Source organism: Pteropus medius, unplaced genomic scaffold (assembly GCF_902729225.1).
Source record: "Pteropus medius unplaced genomic scaffold, Ma_sr-lr_union100, whole genome shotgun sequence".
In the NCBI taxonomy this organism is placed as follows: Eukaryota; Metazoa; Chordata; class Mammalia; order Chiroptera; family Pteropodidae; genus Pteropus; species Pteropus medius.
The window spans coordinates 21,592,736-21,610,503 of NW_024352787.1; the positions used below are offsets into that span (position 1 = coordinate 21,592,736).

General features: G+C 37.6%; 1 protein-coding gene and 3 pseudogenes across 2 annotated transcripts in view; 1 reads left to right on the forward strand and 3 right to left on the reverse strand.

The window, feature by feature from the left end:
- TPST1 (tyrosylprotein sulfotransferase 1) overlaps positions 1 to 14,115 on the forward strand; it is a 106,479-nt gene extending 92,364 nt beyond the window's left edge. Inside the window, exons 4-6 of one of the 2 annotated variants that reach the window (XM_039848983.1) lie at positions 7,234 to 7,284; positions 11,442 to 11,488; positions 13,569 to 14,115. In XM_039848983.1, coding sequence (XP_039704917.1) covers positions 7,234 to 7,284; positions 11,442 to 11,459 — 69 coding nt within the window. In that variant the 3' untranslated portion in view covers positions 11,460 to 11,488; positions 13,569 to 14,115. The remainder of the gene's footprint in view (positions 1 to 7,233; positions 7,285 to 11,441; positions 11,489 to 13,568) is intronic. The other variant, XM_039848984.1, reaches the window with a different exon arrangement.
- Positions 5,442 to 7,011, reverse strand: LOC120591429 (coiled-coil domain-containing protein 90B, mitochondrial-like; annotated as a pseudogene).
- LOC120592061 (uncharacterized) lies at positions 12,862 to 12,940 on the reverse strand (annotated as a pseudogene).
- A 1,453-nt stretch (positions 14,116 to 15,568) lies between the features above and the next one.
- LOC120591511 (28S ribosomal protein S7, mitochondrial-like) lies at positions 15,569 to 16,500 on the reverse strand (annotated as a pseudogene).
- Positions 16,501 to 17,768: the final 1,268 nt, after the last annotated feature.

Sequence of the window (17,768 nt, forward strand, 5' to 3'; positions counted from 1 at the left end):
AAATTCATAAAATCCTCTTTAAGTCCAAGGTTCTCGAGTTTAGTTCCTATGTTTTCTTCTGTGCATTTTATTGTTTCAGGTCTTATATTCAGGTCCTTCATCCATTTTGAGTTAATTTTGGTGTGTGCTGATAGACAACAGTCTAGTTTTATTCTTTTGCAGATAGCTTTCCAGTTTTCCCAGCAGCATTTATTGAAGAGGCTTTCCTTTCTCCAATGTATGGTTTTGGCTTTTTTTTGTAGAAAATTATTTGCCCATATAAATATGGGTTTACTTCTGGTCTCTTGATTCTGTTCCACTGGTCTGTGTGTCTGTTTTTCTGCCAATACCATGCCATTTTGATTATAATTTGTAGTATAATTTGAAGTTGGGCAGAGTGACACCTCCAGCCTTGTTCTTTTTTCTTAGAATGGCTTTGGAAATTTGAGGTCTTTTGCGCTTCCATACAAATCTGATGATTTTTTGTTCTATTTCTTTAAAAAATGCCGATAGGATTTTGGAAGGGATTGCATTAAATCTGTATAATGCTTTAGGTAATATGGTCATTTTAACTATGTTGATTCTTCCAGTCTAAGAACACAGAATGTCTTTCCATTTCTTTGTATCTTCTTCGATTTCTTTGAATAGGGCCTTATAGTTTTCATTATATAGGTCCTTCACATGTTTTGTTAGATTTATTCCTAGGTATTCTTTTGTTGCAATTGCAAAAGGAATTATTTTTTCTACTTCTTTTTCTGACACTTCATTATTAGAGTATAGGAATGCTATGGATTTTTGAACATTGATTTTGTATCCAGAAACTTTACTGTATTTGCTTATTGTTTCAAGTAGTGTTCTTGTGGAGTCTTTAGGGTTTTCTATATAGAGAATCATGTCATCCGCAAATAGTGACATTTTGACTTATTCGTTTCCTATTTGGATGCTCTTTATATATTTCTCTTGTCTGATTGCACTCGCTAAGACCTCCAATGTTATATTGAATAACGGTGGCAATAGTGGACAGCTTTGCCTTGTTCCTAATCTTAGAGGGAAGATTTTTAGTTTTTCACCATTAGGTATAATGTTGGCTGATGGTTTGTCATATATGGCCTTTATTATGTTAAGGTACTTTCCTTCTATACCGATTTTGTTAAGTGTTTTGATCATAAATGGGTGCTGTATTTTGTAGAAGGCGTCTTATATGATTCTTATTTTTTACTTTGTTTATGTGGTATATCACATTAATCGATTTGCATATGTTGAACCATCCCTGTGCCTCTGAGATGAAGTCCACTTGATTGTGTTGTATAATATTTTTAATATGTTGCTGTATTCAGTTTGCTAATATCTTATTTAAGATTTTTGAGAGATATTGGTCTGTAGTTTTCTTTTTTTGTATTATCTTTACGAGGTTTTGGTATCAAGGTAATATTGGCCTCATAAAATGAATTGGGAAGTATTGCCTTCTCTTCAATTTTTTGGAAGAGTTTGAGGAGAATAGGTATTAAATCTTTGAATATTTGGTAGAATTGACTGGTGAAGCCATCTAGTGTTGGACTTTTACTTTTTGGTAGGTTTTTTGATGATTGTATCAATTTCCATACTGCTGATCGGTCTATTTACATTTTCCAGTTCTTCTTGATTCAGTCTAAGAAGATTGTATTTTTCAAAGTACTAGTCCATTTCTTCTAGGTTATTAAATTTGGTGTTATATACTTTTTTATAGCATTCTTACACAATCCTTTGTATTACTATGATGTCAGTCATTTTTCCTTTTTTCATTTCTGATTTTGTTTATTTGTGTCTTTTCTCTTTTTTCTTTAGTGAGTCTAGACAGAGGTTTGTCAATTTTATTAACCTCCTCAAAGAACCAGCTCTTTGTTGCATTTATTTTTTCCATTTTTCTTTTGTTTTCAATTTCATTTATTTCTGCTCTACTTTTGATTATTTCTTTCCTTCTGCCTACTTTAGGCTTCATTCATTCTTCCTTTTCTTGTTTTTTAAGATGAAGCATTAGGTTGTTTATTTGGGCTTGTTCCTGTTTTTGGAGATAGGCCTGTAATGATATGAACTTTCCTCTTATGACCACTTTTGCCATGTCTCAAAAGCTTTGATATGTTGTACTATCATTATCATTCGTTTCTATGTATTTCTTGATGTCTCTTTTTATTTCTTCTATGACCCAGTCATTCTTCAGTAGCATGTTGGTTAATTTCCATGTATTTGTGGTTATTCCTGATTTCTTTCTGCAGTTGATGTCTAGTTTCAAAGTGTGATCAGAGAATATGGTGTCCCAGTATGTGGTCAATCCTTGAGAATGTTCTGAGTGTACTAGAGAAGAATGTATAAGCAGCTGTTTTGGGATGGAAGGCTCTGTAAATGTTAATTATGTCCAGTTGGTCTGATGTGTCATCTAAGGATGTTATTTCCTTACTGATTTTCTGTTTGGATCATCTGTCCATATGTGACAATGGGATATTTAGGTCCCCTGCTACGATATTGTTTCAGTCTGTTTCTCCCTTTAGTTCTGTTAGTAATTGCTTTATATATTTTGGGGCTCCCTGATTGGGAGCAGAGATATTAATAATTGTTATGTCTTCTTTGTGTATGATTCCCTTTATCATTATGAAGTGTCTCTCAGTATCTTTCTTTACCTTTTTTATTTTGAAGTCTATTTTGTCTGATATTAGCACCACTACTCTCGCTTTTCTCTGAATGCTATTTGCTTGAAATCTCATTTTCCACTCTTTCACTTTGAGTCTATATTTGTCTTTAAGATATGTCTCCTAGAGGCAGCATATGGTTGAGTTTTGTTTTTTGATCCAATCTGCAACTCTGCACCTTTTTATTTGTGAGTTCAATCCATTTACATTTAGGGTGATTATTGAATATGAGGTCTTCTTATAGCCTTTTTATCTTTTGCTTTCTGGTTGCTCGGTGTTTCCATTGCTTCCTTGTCTATGTGTTTCTGTTTTCTTTATTGTGGTTGGCTTTTGTGGGTTTTACCTCTGGTTTTTCTTGTTTTATGTTATATACTTCAGTTCTGAATCTTTGGTGTGTGGTTACCATTACGAATATGTAAAGGATAGTTATATATATACAGTTGTCCATTTTCTTCTGTGCGTGCCTCATTTCCATTCCCTTTGCAAATTTGGATCTTTGAATCCTTCCCTTTTCTGTCATTGTTGTCTCAATTTGTCCCTATGTATGCTGAACGTTTATTACTATCTTGCTATAGCAATTCTCTTCTTTTTGTTTAAGCTTATAATGCCCTGTTCTTCATAAAGGTTGCACTCCTCTGCTTCTATTTGCCTGATGGTCACCTTACTCCTAATTATGTTTTTTTTGTTTTTGTTTTTCTTGTCATTTTGTTTTAGGTGAGCTGACCCCTTTCAGGATTTCCTGTAGTGCAGGCCTCGTAGTGGAGAATTCTCTCAATTTTTGTATGTCTGGAAAGGTCTTAATTTCTCCTTCATATCTAAAGGAAAGTTTAGCTAGATACATTATTCTAGGCTGGTAGTTCCTTTCACTTAATAATTTAAATATTTGATTCCGTTTCTTTCTGAATTGTAAGGTTTGCCCTGAGAAGTCCGAGGATGATCCAATTGTTTTTCCTATATAAGTTACCATTTTCTTCTCTCTGGCTGCCCTGAGAATTCTGTCTTTTTCATTGACCTTTGATCATTTTAATACAATGTGTCTTGGTGAAGGCCTTTTTGGGTTGAGATAATTGGCTGTTCTGTGGATTTCCTGAATTCCAAGCTCTAGCTCATTCCCTGGATTTAGGAAATTCTTGTCAACTATTTGTGCGGAAATGCTTTCTAGTCCCTGCTCCTTTTCCTCGCTTTCGACAATGCCCGTTATTCTTGTTTCCTCTCTGATGATATCAACTAGTTCTTGTATTTATCTTTCATTATTTTTCATTCTTCAGTTTCTCTCTTCTTCCTTCTGATTTATTTCTAAATTTCTGTCTTTCAGTATCACTGATCTTTTCCTCAATTTGGTTGACTCTATTTCCCAAGCTTGCTATTTCATTTTTCAACTCTTGCATGTGTTTTTTATCTCCAGAAGATTTATTCTGTTCTTTTTGAGAGTTCAGGGTTCTTTCTCTGCTCATCTAGATGTTTTTTTCGATTCCTGAAATTGTTGATATGACTCATTTCGGAATTCAGTGAGTTTTTTCAGAAGTACCATCCTGAATTCTCTGTCATTTAAGTTGTATATTTCTATGTCTGTAAGCTTATTTTCTGGAGATTTTTCTCTTTATTTCTGAGATGCCTTGTCACTTTGGTTGTTAATGGTGTTTAATGGATTATTTCTTTGCCTGGGCATTAATGGAAATGTATTCTGCTTTTTCCCCCAATAGATTTGTTATATAAAGTTCTCTCTTTTGCTTGCTGCAAAGAAGGCACTTTTCTTTTGGCTTCCAGTAGGTGGCGTCTAATCCTCTTGGAACCCTGCTTTATATAAAGCCTTATAAATACCTTTCTATTTTCCGATAGATATTTAATTATGCTTGCTACCCTCAGTTTCAGTCCCTGTCAGTGTCAGCAACAGTTTAAGTAGCATTTCCTCAGATTTCCCTGGGGCTCCATAGTGTTCAGTTTCGGAGGGTATGGGGGTGAGTCCTCTCTGAGTTGGGAGTTGGAGATGGCAGCTCATCCTTGGTTTAACAATCATGGCCAGTAAAAAATAACTGTTGTTTCTCTGTGATCCTGCTTCTTTGCTTTCTGCCCTGAAGATTGGGCCCTGCCACCACCGGTGTGGCACTCACAGCACTCCCAGGCAGGACTGTTCATGGAACGCACCTTCTTACTTCCTCCTCCTCTTACAGGGAGTTCCGTCTGGGACTTTGTTTCTCCTAGTCCACCTCCCAACACCAGGGGTTCTGACCTGTGGTAGCTCTTATGCGCAGATCCCACACTCAGACGTGCTGGTGTACAGTTTGGGTTTTTTGTTGAGTTTTAGATCTTCAGCTTATTTTTGCTTCAAATGGAGAGGTCTAGGGACATCTCTCACTCCACCATATTTCCGAAATCCTCTAGTTATTTATTTCCACAGACTTCTACTTATTCTATATTCTCCAGCAAATCCAATTGCAATTTAGACTGCTGTTTTTCAAAATGGGGTCCCTTAGGAGCCGCAGCTTGGTAACTCATTTTTAAATTCAAACAACTTTGTTATATTTTATTTTATATGAAAAGGTACTTATGCAGTAGTTACCAGGAAAGTTGAATACAACACAAGGTATGTAGGCAGCAGATACCAAAGAAATCCTATATGATTTAGAGTTGTTCAAGCAAGCACAAGAAAACTCTGGTTCAGTTTCTATGAACTATCAAAAGGATAAAGACAAAAGGACCTTTTAGCTCCAATTAATCAGGTTTTGAATACCAGCTTTTCAGCATAATAAAATAAAGACATCATAAGACAAAATATATCTCTTTCTAAAACATTTTTTAGTCCATATGTACTTGGAATAATCTTGTATTAAGTTTTGAGGCAACTTCCAGTGTTCAAAGTAAATTTAGCCTGGAGCAGTGTTCTAAGAAGTCAATAGTAGCAGCAGTAGGAGCATAATATAGTCACTTCACTGCAATTTCCAGATTCCATAAAATCCCAGTGCTGTTGCCACTCAAGTAAACATTGAGGCTGCAAGATAACAAATTGTCTCAAGCTTGTTATATTCCATTAGTGTTTTTAAAGAAGCAATTTCAGTGTCAATTTTTTTATTGGTCTCTGAAATAATAATTTCGGTTTTAGTATCCTTTTTGGTAAATTCTGTGGTTGCTGCCATAAGTTTCTTTTCTTTATCATATCTGTTACTCTGCTCCTTTCTAGGTTGATGTCCAGTTTATCTGCTCCAATTCGACTGGTTTCACTTATCACTTGTTGCTTAACTTGTTCTAATTCAGTTTTCATTTTTTCATTCTCTGCTCTCAGATTTACAAATTCACTTTTCTCTGGGATGAGCATTTCTTTCCTGATGGAGTCGAGATGAACAATTAGCTGTTATACTGTTATTTCCTGTTGAGCTTGAGTGACCATCTATCTCCTTATAGGTAGTATCCAAGCTGACATTTGATAAAGTGGTTAATGCTGATACAGTTATTTCTGCTTGTGCTTTGTCAAATCCATGGGCTTCCAAGTCCTAAACCAGTACATGGGTATCAAAAGTTAATTTCCTTTGTTCTAAAGGAGTTATGTCCACTTGCCTCACATCATATCCTTACTTGTTTGTGTTGGTTAAGAAGTCTCTCCACAGGGTTGGCAAGAAAAGCCTAAAGGGGGTTAAAATCCAGTGGCCCCCACTGCTTTCAGATCGTAGGGGGCACCAAACCCCACTAATAAGTCTTAATATCCGGTAGAATAATCCCCCTCCCACTTAGTTCTTCTTTTGAAGGTTACCTTGATTATTTTTGGCCTTATGCATTTCCATATAACTTTTACAATCAGCTTGAAATTACTACTTCCCCTCCCCGCCAAAAGCATGCTAGAATTTTAATGGGAAATCCTTTGAAGAGAAAGGACATCTTTACTGTATTGGATCTTACAATCCCTGAAAGTAGTATGTCTCTCTATCTATTTGGTCTTTAATTTCTCTCAATAACGTTTTCTAGTTTTCTGTCTTACACATCTTTTATTAGATTTATTCTTAAATATTTGGTGACTTTATGTTATTATAAATGGTATTATCCTTTAAAATTCCTAATTGCTATGCATAGAAAAGAGTAAAATTTTAAGATTTTATGAAATTAAAATATCATTTTAAGAATCATCTAATATTCAAATTGTTATGGGAATATTGGGTACATTAAGAAAAGTTGGGTTAAATCCAGGGTTCTAAGGTTTGAGATTTCAAAAGGGAATCAGGAGGAACCTGTTCCTAAATTGTGGGAGTTCTGTGTTGGTTGCTTGAGGGAGATGGCCTAGGGCTTGCGTTCTCTCACAGCTAAAATGATTGGAACTTGGAATGTTGGAATGCTGATTTTTCTTCTTCATGTGTTCTGAGCCCTCTGCCAGCCAGCCCATGTTCAGAAGCACCCGGGCAAGTGTGGAGCAGGTGGGATTAGAGCGAATGGGGATTTTATTTAGTCCTTCAGCTCTGGCTGCTCTTGAACTGATAGGCTTCCCATTCTAAAACTTGCCAAGAATGAATCGGTGAACCCATCCACTATCAGCTATTGCAAGCATTCTGAAGTGACGATGACAGTACCTGTTTCCTTAAACTTATACTTGGCTTTGTTTTTCCAGGTGTATAAGGGAGAATTTCAGCTACCTGACTTTCTTAAAGAAAAACTTCAGGTACTGTATTTGTTTCCTCCTCTTGATGTATAATAGATGGGCTCTTTTGTTTGCATGCTCTTTTTAGAGATAATGTGTACTGGTCATAGAAAGATTGGCCTCTGATAATCATTGGTTTTAACAGTAATTTAACACAGTCTTAATTTCAGAGAGCTCATTGTCTCTAAAACTAGGGAAATAGCTTATTAGTAACTAAAATCCAATTGCTTGAGGTCTTCCAAGACACACGGTACACCACATGAGAGAGCCTACCTTGTATATCTGCTCCAGGTTTCCGATATCTAACTTGAGATAAAAATGTGCAGCCACCTTTTGTTCTTATTACATATACATCCATGGCCTTTTAACTTTTCTCATTTGGAGCCTGGAAGACTTGTGAATACATGGCCATTTGCCCTCAACTGCTAAAGTTGAGTAAGGATGGTAAGAATTTGAAGCTTATAACTTTCAATTTTTAAATAATTAATTAAAACAAATTCAGAGTTATCCTTATAATGTCACACTCTCATTTACTCAGATTCCAATTATGTTTATTGAGTTGAAGAGAAACAGGTAGTGTTATGGCTGATGTGCCTAGAGTAGCCCAGAGTGTCCTGCATTTGAACCTCATCTGCTATTCTTATATAGTAGTGGGGAAAAATGGGTAACTACTGCTTGAGCCCTGCAGAAGATTTCCCATTATAGTGATATAAAAACTAGTGATATTATATGTTGCCTCTAGGCTGCTGCTATCAGTGATTAGCCTGTTAGTAGGAAACGAAGACTCAGCACTGAACTCAGTTTCCAAAAATGTTTCAGATAAGCGTTGGTGAGGGGAAAATGCCACCTCACAGATTCTGTGTGAAGTTGTGTTACCTAAAGCAAGCCTGCAGGTAAATGGGTAGGCTCTCTAAGAGAAGTTGTGTCTCACACCAGAGTTGAAGACTCTGGCTTCTTAGATCTTTGTCTGATAACAATCAGCCATCGGTACATATTACTTGAGAATTTCAAACTACTTTCAAGGCATATTCTTATTAGCACATATTTAATTTTAATCTATCCATTCATTCATTTCAATTTTTTGACAAACATTTACTGAATTTCTGCTATGGGAAATTGGAATAAGTCCTCAGGAGTCAGAGTGAAAAAAGATCTTCTCAGGGAAGATATTTGCCAATGATACATCTCAGAAGGAGTTACTATCCAAAATATATAAGGAACTCATACAACATAACACCAAAGAAATAAATAATCTGATTAAAAATTAGGCAGAGAACCTGAATAGATATTCCTCCAAAGAGGACATATAGATGACCAATAGTTATATGAAAAGATGCTCAACATCTCTAAGCATCAGGGAAATGCAAATTAAAACCACAATGAGATATTACCTCACACCTGTCAGAATAGCTATCATCAATAAATCAACAAATACATGTTTGCGAGGATGTGGTGAAAAGGGAACCCTTGTGCACTGTTGGTGGGATTGTAAATTGGTACCATCACTATAGAAAACAGTCTGAAGGTTTCTCAAAACATTAAAAATGGATATACCTTTTGACCCAGCAGTTGCACTTATGGGTATTTATCCGGAGAAATCGCAAACACTAATTCAAAAAGACATAAGCTCCCCTGCGTTTATTGCAGCATTATTTACAGTAGCCAATTTATGGTAGCAACCTAAGTGTCCATCAATACACGAATAGAGGGAGAAGAGTTGGTACATATATACAATGGAATATTACTCAGCCGTAAAAAATAAGAATGAAATCTTGCCATTTGCTACAACATGGATGGACCTAAAGGTATAATGCTAAGTGAAATAAGTCAGACAAGGACAAATACCACATAATTTTACTTATATGTGAAATCTAAAAAACAAAACAGAAACAAACTCACAGATACAGAGAACAAATTGATGGTTGCCTGACAGGAGGTTGAGTGAAAAAAGGGAATAGATTAAGATGTACAAAATGCCTGTTGTAAAACCAGTCACGGAGATGTAAAATATAGCATAGAGAATATAGTCAATAACCATGTGTGGTGTCAGATGGGTACTTAGACTTACCAGAGTAATCACTTAATAAGTCATATAAATATGTAATCACTGTGTTGTATACCTAAAACTAATATAATATTGTCTGTCAACTGTAATTGAAAAATTTTTTAAATTAACAACAACAAGAAAGATCTTCTCAAGTAACTCATGATCCATCCAAAAGACTATAATCAACTTTTACAGACAAGGGAGTGCAGAACACTGACCCTGAGCTAGGCATGATGTTTCAGAAACCTGGATGAATTCAGGAACAGGCTGACACTCACGTACAGGCTGTGGCAACTGGAGCCAGAGAGTAATGTAAGAGGCAGAGCCTTGAAGGAATGTCAAGTTCAATGGCTGTTTTGCATAAATCTGAGTCAAGAAAAAGAGTATGTAAGACTAAAACTAAAGGGACACCCCCACTTCACAGCATTCTCAAAAATCATTTCCAGGTGAATTATAGACCTAAATGTGAAAGGCAAAATAATAAGGTTTTTAGGAGACAGGAGAGTATCTTCATGACCTTAAGAGGGAAGGATTTCTTAAATGAGTCATTAAAAACACCGATCATTAATTTTCAAATGGATAGATGAACTACGTTAAAACTGTCCATGAGTCTCTGTTTACTTGTCATGTTTTGTTTGTGCTTTTAAATTTATATCCCACATATAAGTGATTTCATGTGGTTTTCAACTTTTTCTGCCTGACTTATTTAACTTAGCATGATACTCTCAAGATCCATCCAGGAACATGGACAGTAGACTAGTGGTTACTGGAGGGTGGGGGGGTAGGAGAGAGGTAGATGGGATAAAAGGGTCAAATATGTAATGACAGAAAGAAATCTAACTATGGCGGTGAACACGCGATGCAATATATATATATATGACTTGCTGTTGAATTGTACACTTGAAACTTAGTGGATTTTGTTAATCAATGTCACCATAATAAAAAAAAAAAAAGAAAGGGAGGGAATGAAAGTTTTTCAGACTTTAACAAGTACTATGATGAGAACTAAACATCGTGGAATTTTGGCCTTGGGAACTTAGACATTAGTGCACTTTGTAAAACAAGTGAATAAATCTAATAAATAAACATTACTACTGAGGGGTTGCAATTTTGGAGGGATACTGATGGAGTGGGGTGAAGTATCAAGAGAATAAAATAATTTTTCCACTTAAAAAACCCCTGAGAATGTTTACTTCTTAGAAAGCATCATAAAGAGTAAAAAATTATGCCTTAAATGAGAGAAAATATTTGAAACAAATGACTTATCTGTAGAATATAGATAATTTCTAGAAATGAATAAGGGCAAAAGATATAACAGGCACTTCAAGCCCCTTATTCTGGTAGTTTCATTTAATGCATCACACACATACTTAGAAAAGAGATTATAAAAGACTGATTTAATTTCTAATAAATGAAAAAATTAAAGGCCATAGAACTCTCAGGATTTTTTATTTAGCTAGAATGGCTCACAGAACTCAGGGAAGCACTGTACTTATGATTACAGTTTTGTATTTATAAAGAATATAAATCAGGACCAGCTCAATGAAGAAACACATAGGATAAGGTCTAGGAGGGTCTCAAACACAGAGTTTCTGTGACCATTCCTCATGGAGTCAGGGTACTTCTCTCTATGCACATCACTGTGTTCACCAACCAGGAAGCTCCATTGAATTTTGGCATCCAGAGTTTTTATTTGTGTCTAATTACATAGGCATGATAGATTGAATGATTGGCTATGTGATTGAACTCAGTCCCCAGTCAGTGTCCCCTATCCAGAGGTTGGGCTGGCTGAAAGCCCAACCTTCTGATTATAGAGTGGGTCTTTCTGATGAAGAGCCCCCTATCCTGAGTCATCTCATCTCCTCTTAGTATAAACTCAGGTATGATCCAAGGGGCTTGTGAATAACAAAGATACTCCTATTGCCAGGGAAATTCCAAGGACTTAGTCTCCCTACCAGGAACCAGGGACAGGGAGGCCAAATTTTTTATTATATAACAGTTGCAGACCGAGTTCATTAGAAAAGTCTGTAATCAGAGCCTGCAAGCTACACTTGATATTTTAACAAGAGCAGTCACTTCTCATGTTGACCATCTTCAAGAACTTTAAAACATCTTTTGCTTCCTTTGACAGACTGAGCAAGTGGAGTAGCAGAGCCAGGAACCTCTTATATACATGAGGTGAGGATTGGGGGATATTGCTGGGTTTTTGGGTTTCTCTGCTTAGGCTCTTATAGGAGGGTAATGTGGCCAGGGTGGAGAGCTCTGGAGTCAGTCTGCCTGGATTGGAATCAGCTCTGTGTGGCATTGAGCAAACTACTTAACTTCTGTTTCTTAGTTCCTTATCTATAAAATGAGGACAATATTAATGAGAATGACAATAAGAATTAACCATAATAATGTCTGCAAAAATCCCAGTACACAGTAAGCACTCTAACAGTGTTAGTTGTTATTTTCAATATGATAAATGATAAACCATTTGGCTGAAGAAAACCTGGAGAACAACCCCAACCATCTGTTTGCTGATAAGGAAACTGACCCTAGAGAGTAGGTTATTTGTCAAGGTCACATTACAGGTAGGAGAACCCAGGTCGAAAGAACACCAGTGCTTCTTCCACCACCATGCAGCTTTCTCTGTGTGCTGACATGCAAATAATTTTGTACAAATATTTTTGGGGGTTAGTTGGTTTATCAAGTCTGTCCTTGCTGATTTTAATGTATTATGATTTCTCATGTGTGTAACCTACTTTGTCTCAGTGTAGCTAAGGGCTACAGTATGGCTTAGGCCAGCTGTGCTTATAAGCCCCCTTTATATCTGAATAATCATCAGGTACATGTCCAGGGATATCAGCCAATTAGTGGCAAAGCTAGTTTCTGAACCCAGACCTCCTTACATGGCTGCCCAGAGCTAATACTCCTCTCCCACACTTTAAGATTCTGTTTTGCTCTAAATGATTTGATGATGCCTTAAATCATTTAGAACTTGAAAAGCTTTTTAAAAATTTGATTCTTCTTTATACATTATCTTGCTGTTTTATTTTTAGTATATAATAACCATGTATTCAGTGCATATTCCATACCAAACAAAATATCAGCATTTTATATCTATAATATATAAATAATATATGATATATAACAACATCTTGATAAATATATATATTATTTATATAAACAAATGAATGAGTTCATTAAAATTTCAAACCACTCTGGCAAGTAAGTGGTATTATTCCTGTTGTACTCATGAGAAAACAGATTGAATAATTTGAGTAGATTTTTAATGTATGATGCTGTGTGTTGATGAATTATAGATAGAAAAAGCACATGAACACCGCTATGCCATGTCAAAATCATGGATGGCAGTAAGCTAATAATATTAATAGGTTTCAGGATTTATCATTACCTTTTTACTAAGGAGCAAGTGCTAAATGTAGACTTATACTTCATGGGCATGCATATATGACAACAGTTATCAGGTCTGGGATAATTTTGTTTATCTAAAATACTTTCAAAATTTATAAATTCCCTCCCCGAAACACACACAGATACATTTATTGACCAGCTATTTTACAAGACACATTCAAGGAAACTTTTCTAGTAACGAACTATAGAAATGATCCCTGAAAGTATAGTCTTTGTTTTACAAGACAAAATACAGTGTCAGATTGACTCCAGCCTTCAAGTTGGCTCCACAGCAGCATTTCATTCTTGTTTGCTTACCCAGGCCTGTAGCTGCCCACATGCCTTGAGGGAAAAACTCAGGACAAACTGGGAAGACAACAAATCATCTCAGGACAGATTCTAGTCTGTCTTCCTGTCTTTTGGATTCCTGTGGCATTTGAATAACAGTCACTGTGTTATCTAAAACTTCCTTTTAAGAACCTTAGTGTCCACCTTTTCAAAGGAAGAGTCAGCATGTTGGATTCCTGGACATTTGAGAGCCCTATCACTGCCCCTGCAGTAGCCTCAATTGCAGATGACAGTTGCAGTCATTTAGAAATGGGCAGGAGCAGCCCTTCTTTTGGCTGCTGTCTGCTTGTTTTGGGCATTGAAGCTACTGGCAGACATCTCAAAGCAATCCAGAGTGAGGGAATGTGTGCCTCTCTCTTAGTCCTTCTGACGCAACTGTTCTCATAACTGTCAATACCACTGCCCATCTACTTGGCTTATGTCAGGCCCCAAACTGGAAAGGAAATGGTGTGGTGCAGGGGGAGATGGAACTGTGACTCCACACCTGTAACTGTATTCCTTTTGTTTGCCCTAGGGAAGACTGTTGCCTTTTCAACAGAAGAGAAGTTTCTAGGACAGGTTGTCCTCTGCTGAGATCCATGGAATGTATGTACCATGGCCCGCATCTCTTGTTCATTTGCCAGTCTCCTTCCACCAGGAGGGCAGAATGTCAGTATACGTTTGAGCCTTCCTGAGTGAACTGTTTCCTGAGTACAGTGCTCTAATTGCATGCACAGGACAGTGGTAAAGTGCTCAGAAGGGACATGTGCTTTCTGTTAAAACTGCTCTGGTCCTTATCTATTCTTACCAGATTCCAAATTTTGTTTTCAAGGGGAGGGTTTAAAAATGGGGTTCTGTAAGCAAACTTTGGCAGTTTCCTCTTGGAATAGAATGTCTGTACATGTTCTAATGTTTTGTAGAACACTTGTACCTGTTTAAATGTATTGATATGGATATACTAAATATCTTAATTATTTAAATAATTCATTACATTGTTTTCTGAGAAGTTAGGATTTACATATACATTTACAACTTAATGAGTTTTGTATTTTATTTTTCAAAATAAAAGCTTTAAATGTGAAGCATTCTGGTAGTTTACATGTTTTTATTACTGTGATTTCAGAAAAGCAGTAATACCTTATCAGATGGTGACCTGATAAACCAAAGTTTCTTCAGTTGGCTGTTTTCTCCTCTATGCATCATAATTTCTTAGTGAAGTTTTTGTTATAATTTATTTCAGAGAGACCTGCTACCATCCATTTGTCTTAGAATCCTTTTCTTCTAGTTCATGCTTATATATATTGTATTTAAGGACAGAGAAGTTACTGATTCCAACTGTTTCTAGAAGGTATTGTTATAGAATATAGAATGACCAGCTAATAATAATAATTCTCATTTATCACATATATTCTATGTGCCAGGCATTGATCAAGGTTTTTTATATGTTATCTCATCCCTGGCCTGAAAACTGTACCTCCAGTCTCATTCATCTCAGTAATTATATTTTCTACTCAGCCATGAAAACCAGAAACCTGAGTCATGCTTGATTTCACCCTTTTTCTCCCTCTTCTAACCCACATATAAGATCTTTGATTCTACTTTCAAAATATTTCTTGAATCCATCCACTTTCCTTTATCTCCACTGCCCCCACCCTAATCTAAGACATTACCATCTGTCACTGAAACTGTTGCAATATTAGCATCCTAAGCAACATCCCCATTCCTACTCTTGCCTCTTTAAATTCTGTTCAGCACACAGCATAGTAATAATTTTAAATTACACATCTGGACATGACCTCCCTACTTACCATTTCATTTAGAATAGAATCCAGAGTCCTGCCATGATCCAGCTGCTGCCTTCTAGTCCATCTCCCTGCAGGCTATTCTCTTCCACCTCACCCCTTGTACTCTAGGGTTCTTTGCTTTTCCTGGAACACACCAAGCTTTTCATGCCTCTGCACATATTATTCCTCTCCCTGGAATGTTCTTCCCTTTGCTTTGTCTGATAGCGTCCTTCTAATTCCACTTCAAAGAGACTTCCCTGATCCCTTGAACTAAAAACGAGATGCCCATCCTGCCTACTTTCTTCATAGTATCACCTTATCACACTCTGCAGGGTTTTTTTCCTTCCAGTTGGTTTAAATGAATAGCAGTACCACATCACAGGCTACATCAGTTCAGAGTGAGAGTTTTCTGATAAACCTTTCTGATACTAAAACTGCTTCCTTTTGTATCACCAAAACGTCCGTCCCAAGTAGAGGGAAGAAAGGCTGAATGAGCCCTAAGTTTTGTGGGAGAAATCCAAGTTGATGTGTTCCCTCTTTGCAAGGAGATGGGGCATGGAGAGCGAGTTCTAGCCCAGAAAGAATGGACAAACAAGCAATAAATATAGTGCTCCATCCTCCCTGTGAGACCTGCCTGCCCTTAAAAAGGAACTATATCCCCAACCCACAGATATTTTTCAATGCAGCAGTGGCTCACATTGTTTCCTGCAGCAGAGAGTTCTGGGCTCCTCCTGGAGCCTCTACCCTCCATCTACCACCAGTGGTAATGGGCCAGGGCACGGTTGGCCTCAGCCTTCTTGTGTATGTCATGCTTCTTTTTGATCGCAGGGCCTTGGTTTTAAAAAGCTTGCAGCAGCTCATGGGACAACTTCTCTAGAATCAGCCTCCACTGGTGCTGCTTCTCCCTGCACTCCGTGATCATCCACTTCAAGTCCAGGAAGTGGCGACGCCAGTCAGCTAGCAGCACAGGGACCGAGTAGAAATGGCCACCTTTGGGGATGGGTACCAGCCCAATCATAGGCTCACAGTTTTTCAATGCTTGGTGGAAGATGGTGTAAGGATTACGTTCCTCTGCAGAAGAAGCATGGTATTTCTCAAACTGCTTCCTTTTCACAGCTTCTAGAGTCTGTGTCCTGAGGGATCTGGCCAGTACTTTGTTTCCTCCTTTCATCATCATGTTGGTGAATTTACTGATCAATGGGTCTTCAAACATCGAATTTGTTTTCATTGCCGGGGCAGCTTTAATAAGCTGAGTCTTCCTGAGCTCCTGGTCAAACTTCTCAGTCAACTTGGCCAAGGGCTTGTGGTAAAATTCCTTGTCAATCTGGGGATCTGGTATTCAGGACCATAGTGGCTGTTATAGGTTAACCCACCTCACCTGGGATAACCCTGGACACTGCAGGACAGCATTCTGCAGGCCCAGCACTAGTTCCGGCCACCCTCGCACAGCTTTCACCACGGGGGCAGCCATCTTGGCTTGCCACACACTGCAGTTTTTAATCTCTTTGTTGACTTTTTTTATTGTCTGCTATACTAGATGGTAAGTTCTTGGAAGACAGAGGCTATGTCTTTTTTGTCCATTTTTGTGTCCCTGACATCCAGCAAAGTGTCCGACACATTCTAGGAACCCAGTAAAATATTTGGTGAATAGTAATCCTCCCCAACACCTCTGGCATCATTTTACGGATGAGGAAACAGAGGCTCAGCCAGGTCACGTCACTTACCCAAAGCCCCTCAGCAAGTACCTCAGTGGTGGCCTGGTATCCAGTTCCAAGCCTAACCCAAATACCATTCTTCCCACTTCACTTTCTTAGCCCTGTCCCCTTTGGTTTAAAATGAATACTGCTGCAGATCAATTTTTTGTTTAGCACTATGTCTTAAGTCACTCCTTTGCTCAAAGCCTTCTTTGATTCTCTAGTGCCTAACACATTACATCTAAACTATTCTGCCTCCACAATATAGCCTCACTACTCCCTGTGTATAGTATACTTCCTCTCTGTCTCCTCGCACTCCCTCATTTCCTGCTTCTTCCAGATGCTTGTGCACCCCATCCCTTTCCCCTCTACTTGGGAAATCCCAGGCCCAATAAGGACTCAGCAGTCTTAAGTCCCATTTCTTGTTACTGAACTGTTCCAACCTCCAAATAACAATAAAATCAGCTTCAGCTTAACTTTCTTTTGCTTATTTCCTGTGTTAGTCTTATGTCACCAGCATGTAGAGAGGAGGTCCCATACCCCTCTATCAGAATGGGAGGGAAGGACATTTTAAAACTATAACCTAGCCTTACTCCAATACTTGCCCATAAGGGAACATATGATTTTTATTACCCAGACCTGTCCACTTCCGTTGAATCCACTATTAATGGGTGGGAGTATATTGGAACAGGAAAAGGACAGAGGACCACTGCACTGATTGACTCGGGAAAGAGGAAACCACTGCACAACTAGCCTGAAAAAGCAGATACTGTGGTATCTCCATCTTTACTGACATTCTTTCTTTCACAAAGCCTTGTTTCTTTTGCTCTGAGCACATTCCTTTTGAGCCCTGTGAAGAAAAGCATTCCTGTTCCATGTGACATTTTAGTTCACTTTTCTGAAGATGGCTTTATTTGTGAAATGTGATTTGATGGAGTCAAATTGAACTCCTGTTGAACAAATAAAAAATAGCTGGAGTAAAATTTAAAAAAGAGATAACTGGGTAAGGGACCAGTGTAGACATGTGGCCTATGACTGTCAGAGAACTTTCTGGAGCAAGCATAACCATGGCCACAGCCAGGAGGTGAACCTATGAAGCCAAGGAGAATTGGTATCTTCAGTGGCTACCGGAAGAGCTTGGAGAGACCGTCAGCCTGGAATAATCACAGAATTTTTAAATGACGAGAAAAAATCTTAGTAATCACTTAGTCAAGTAATCATTCTGGCAATATTTATCAAGAGCTTCTCATGGTCCAG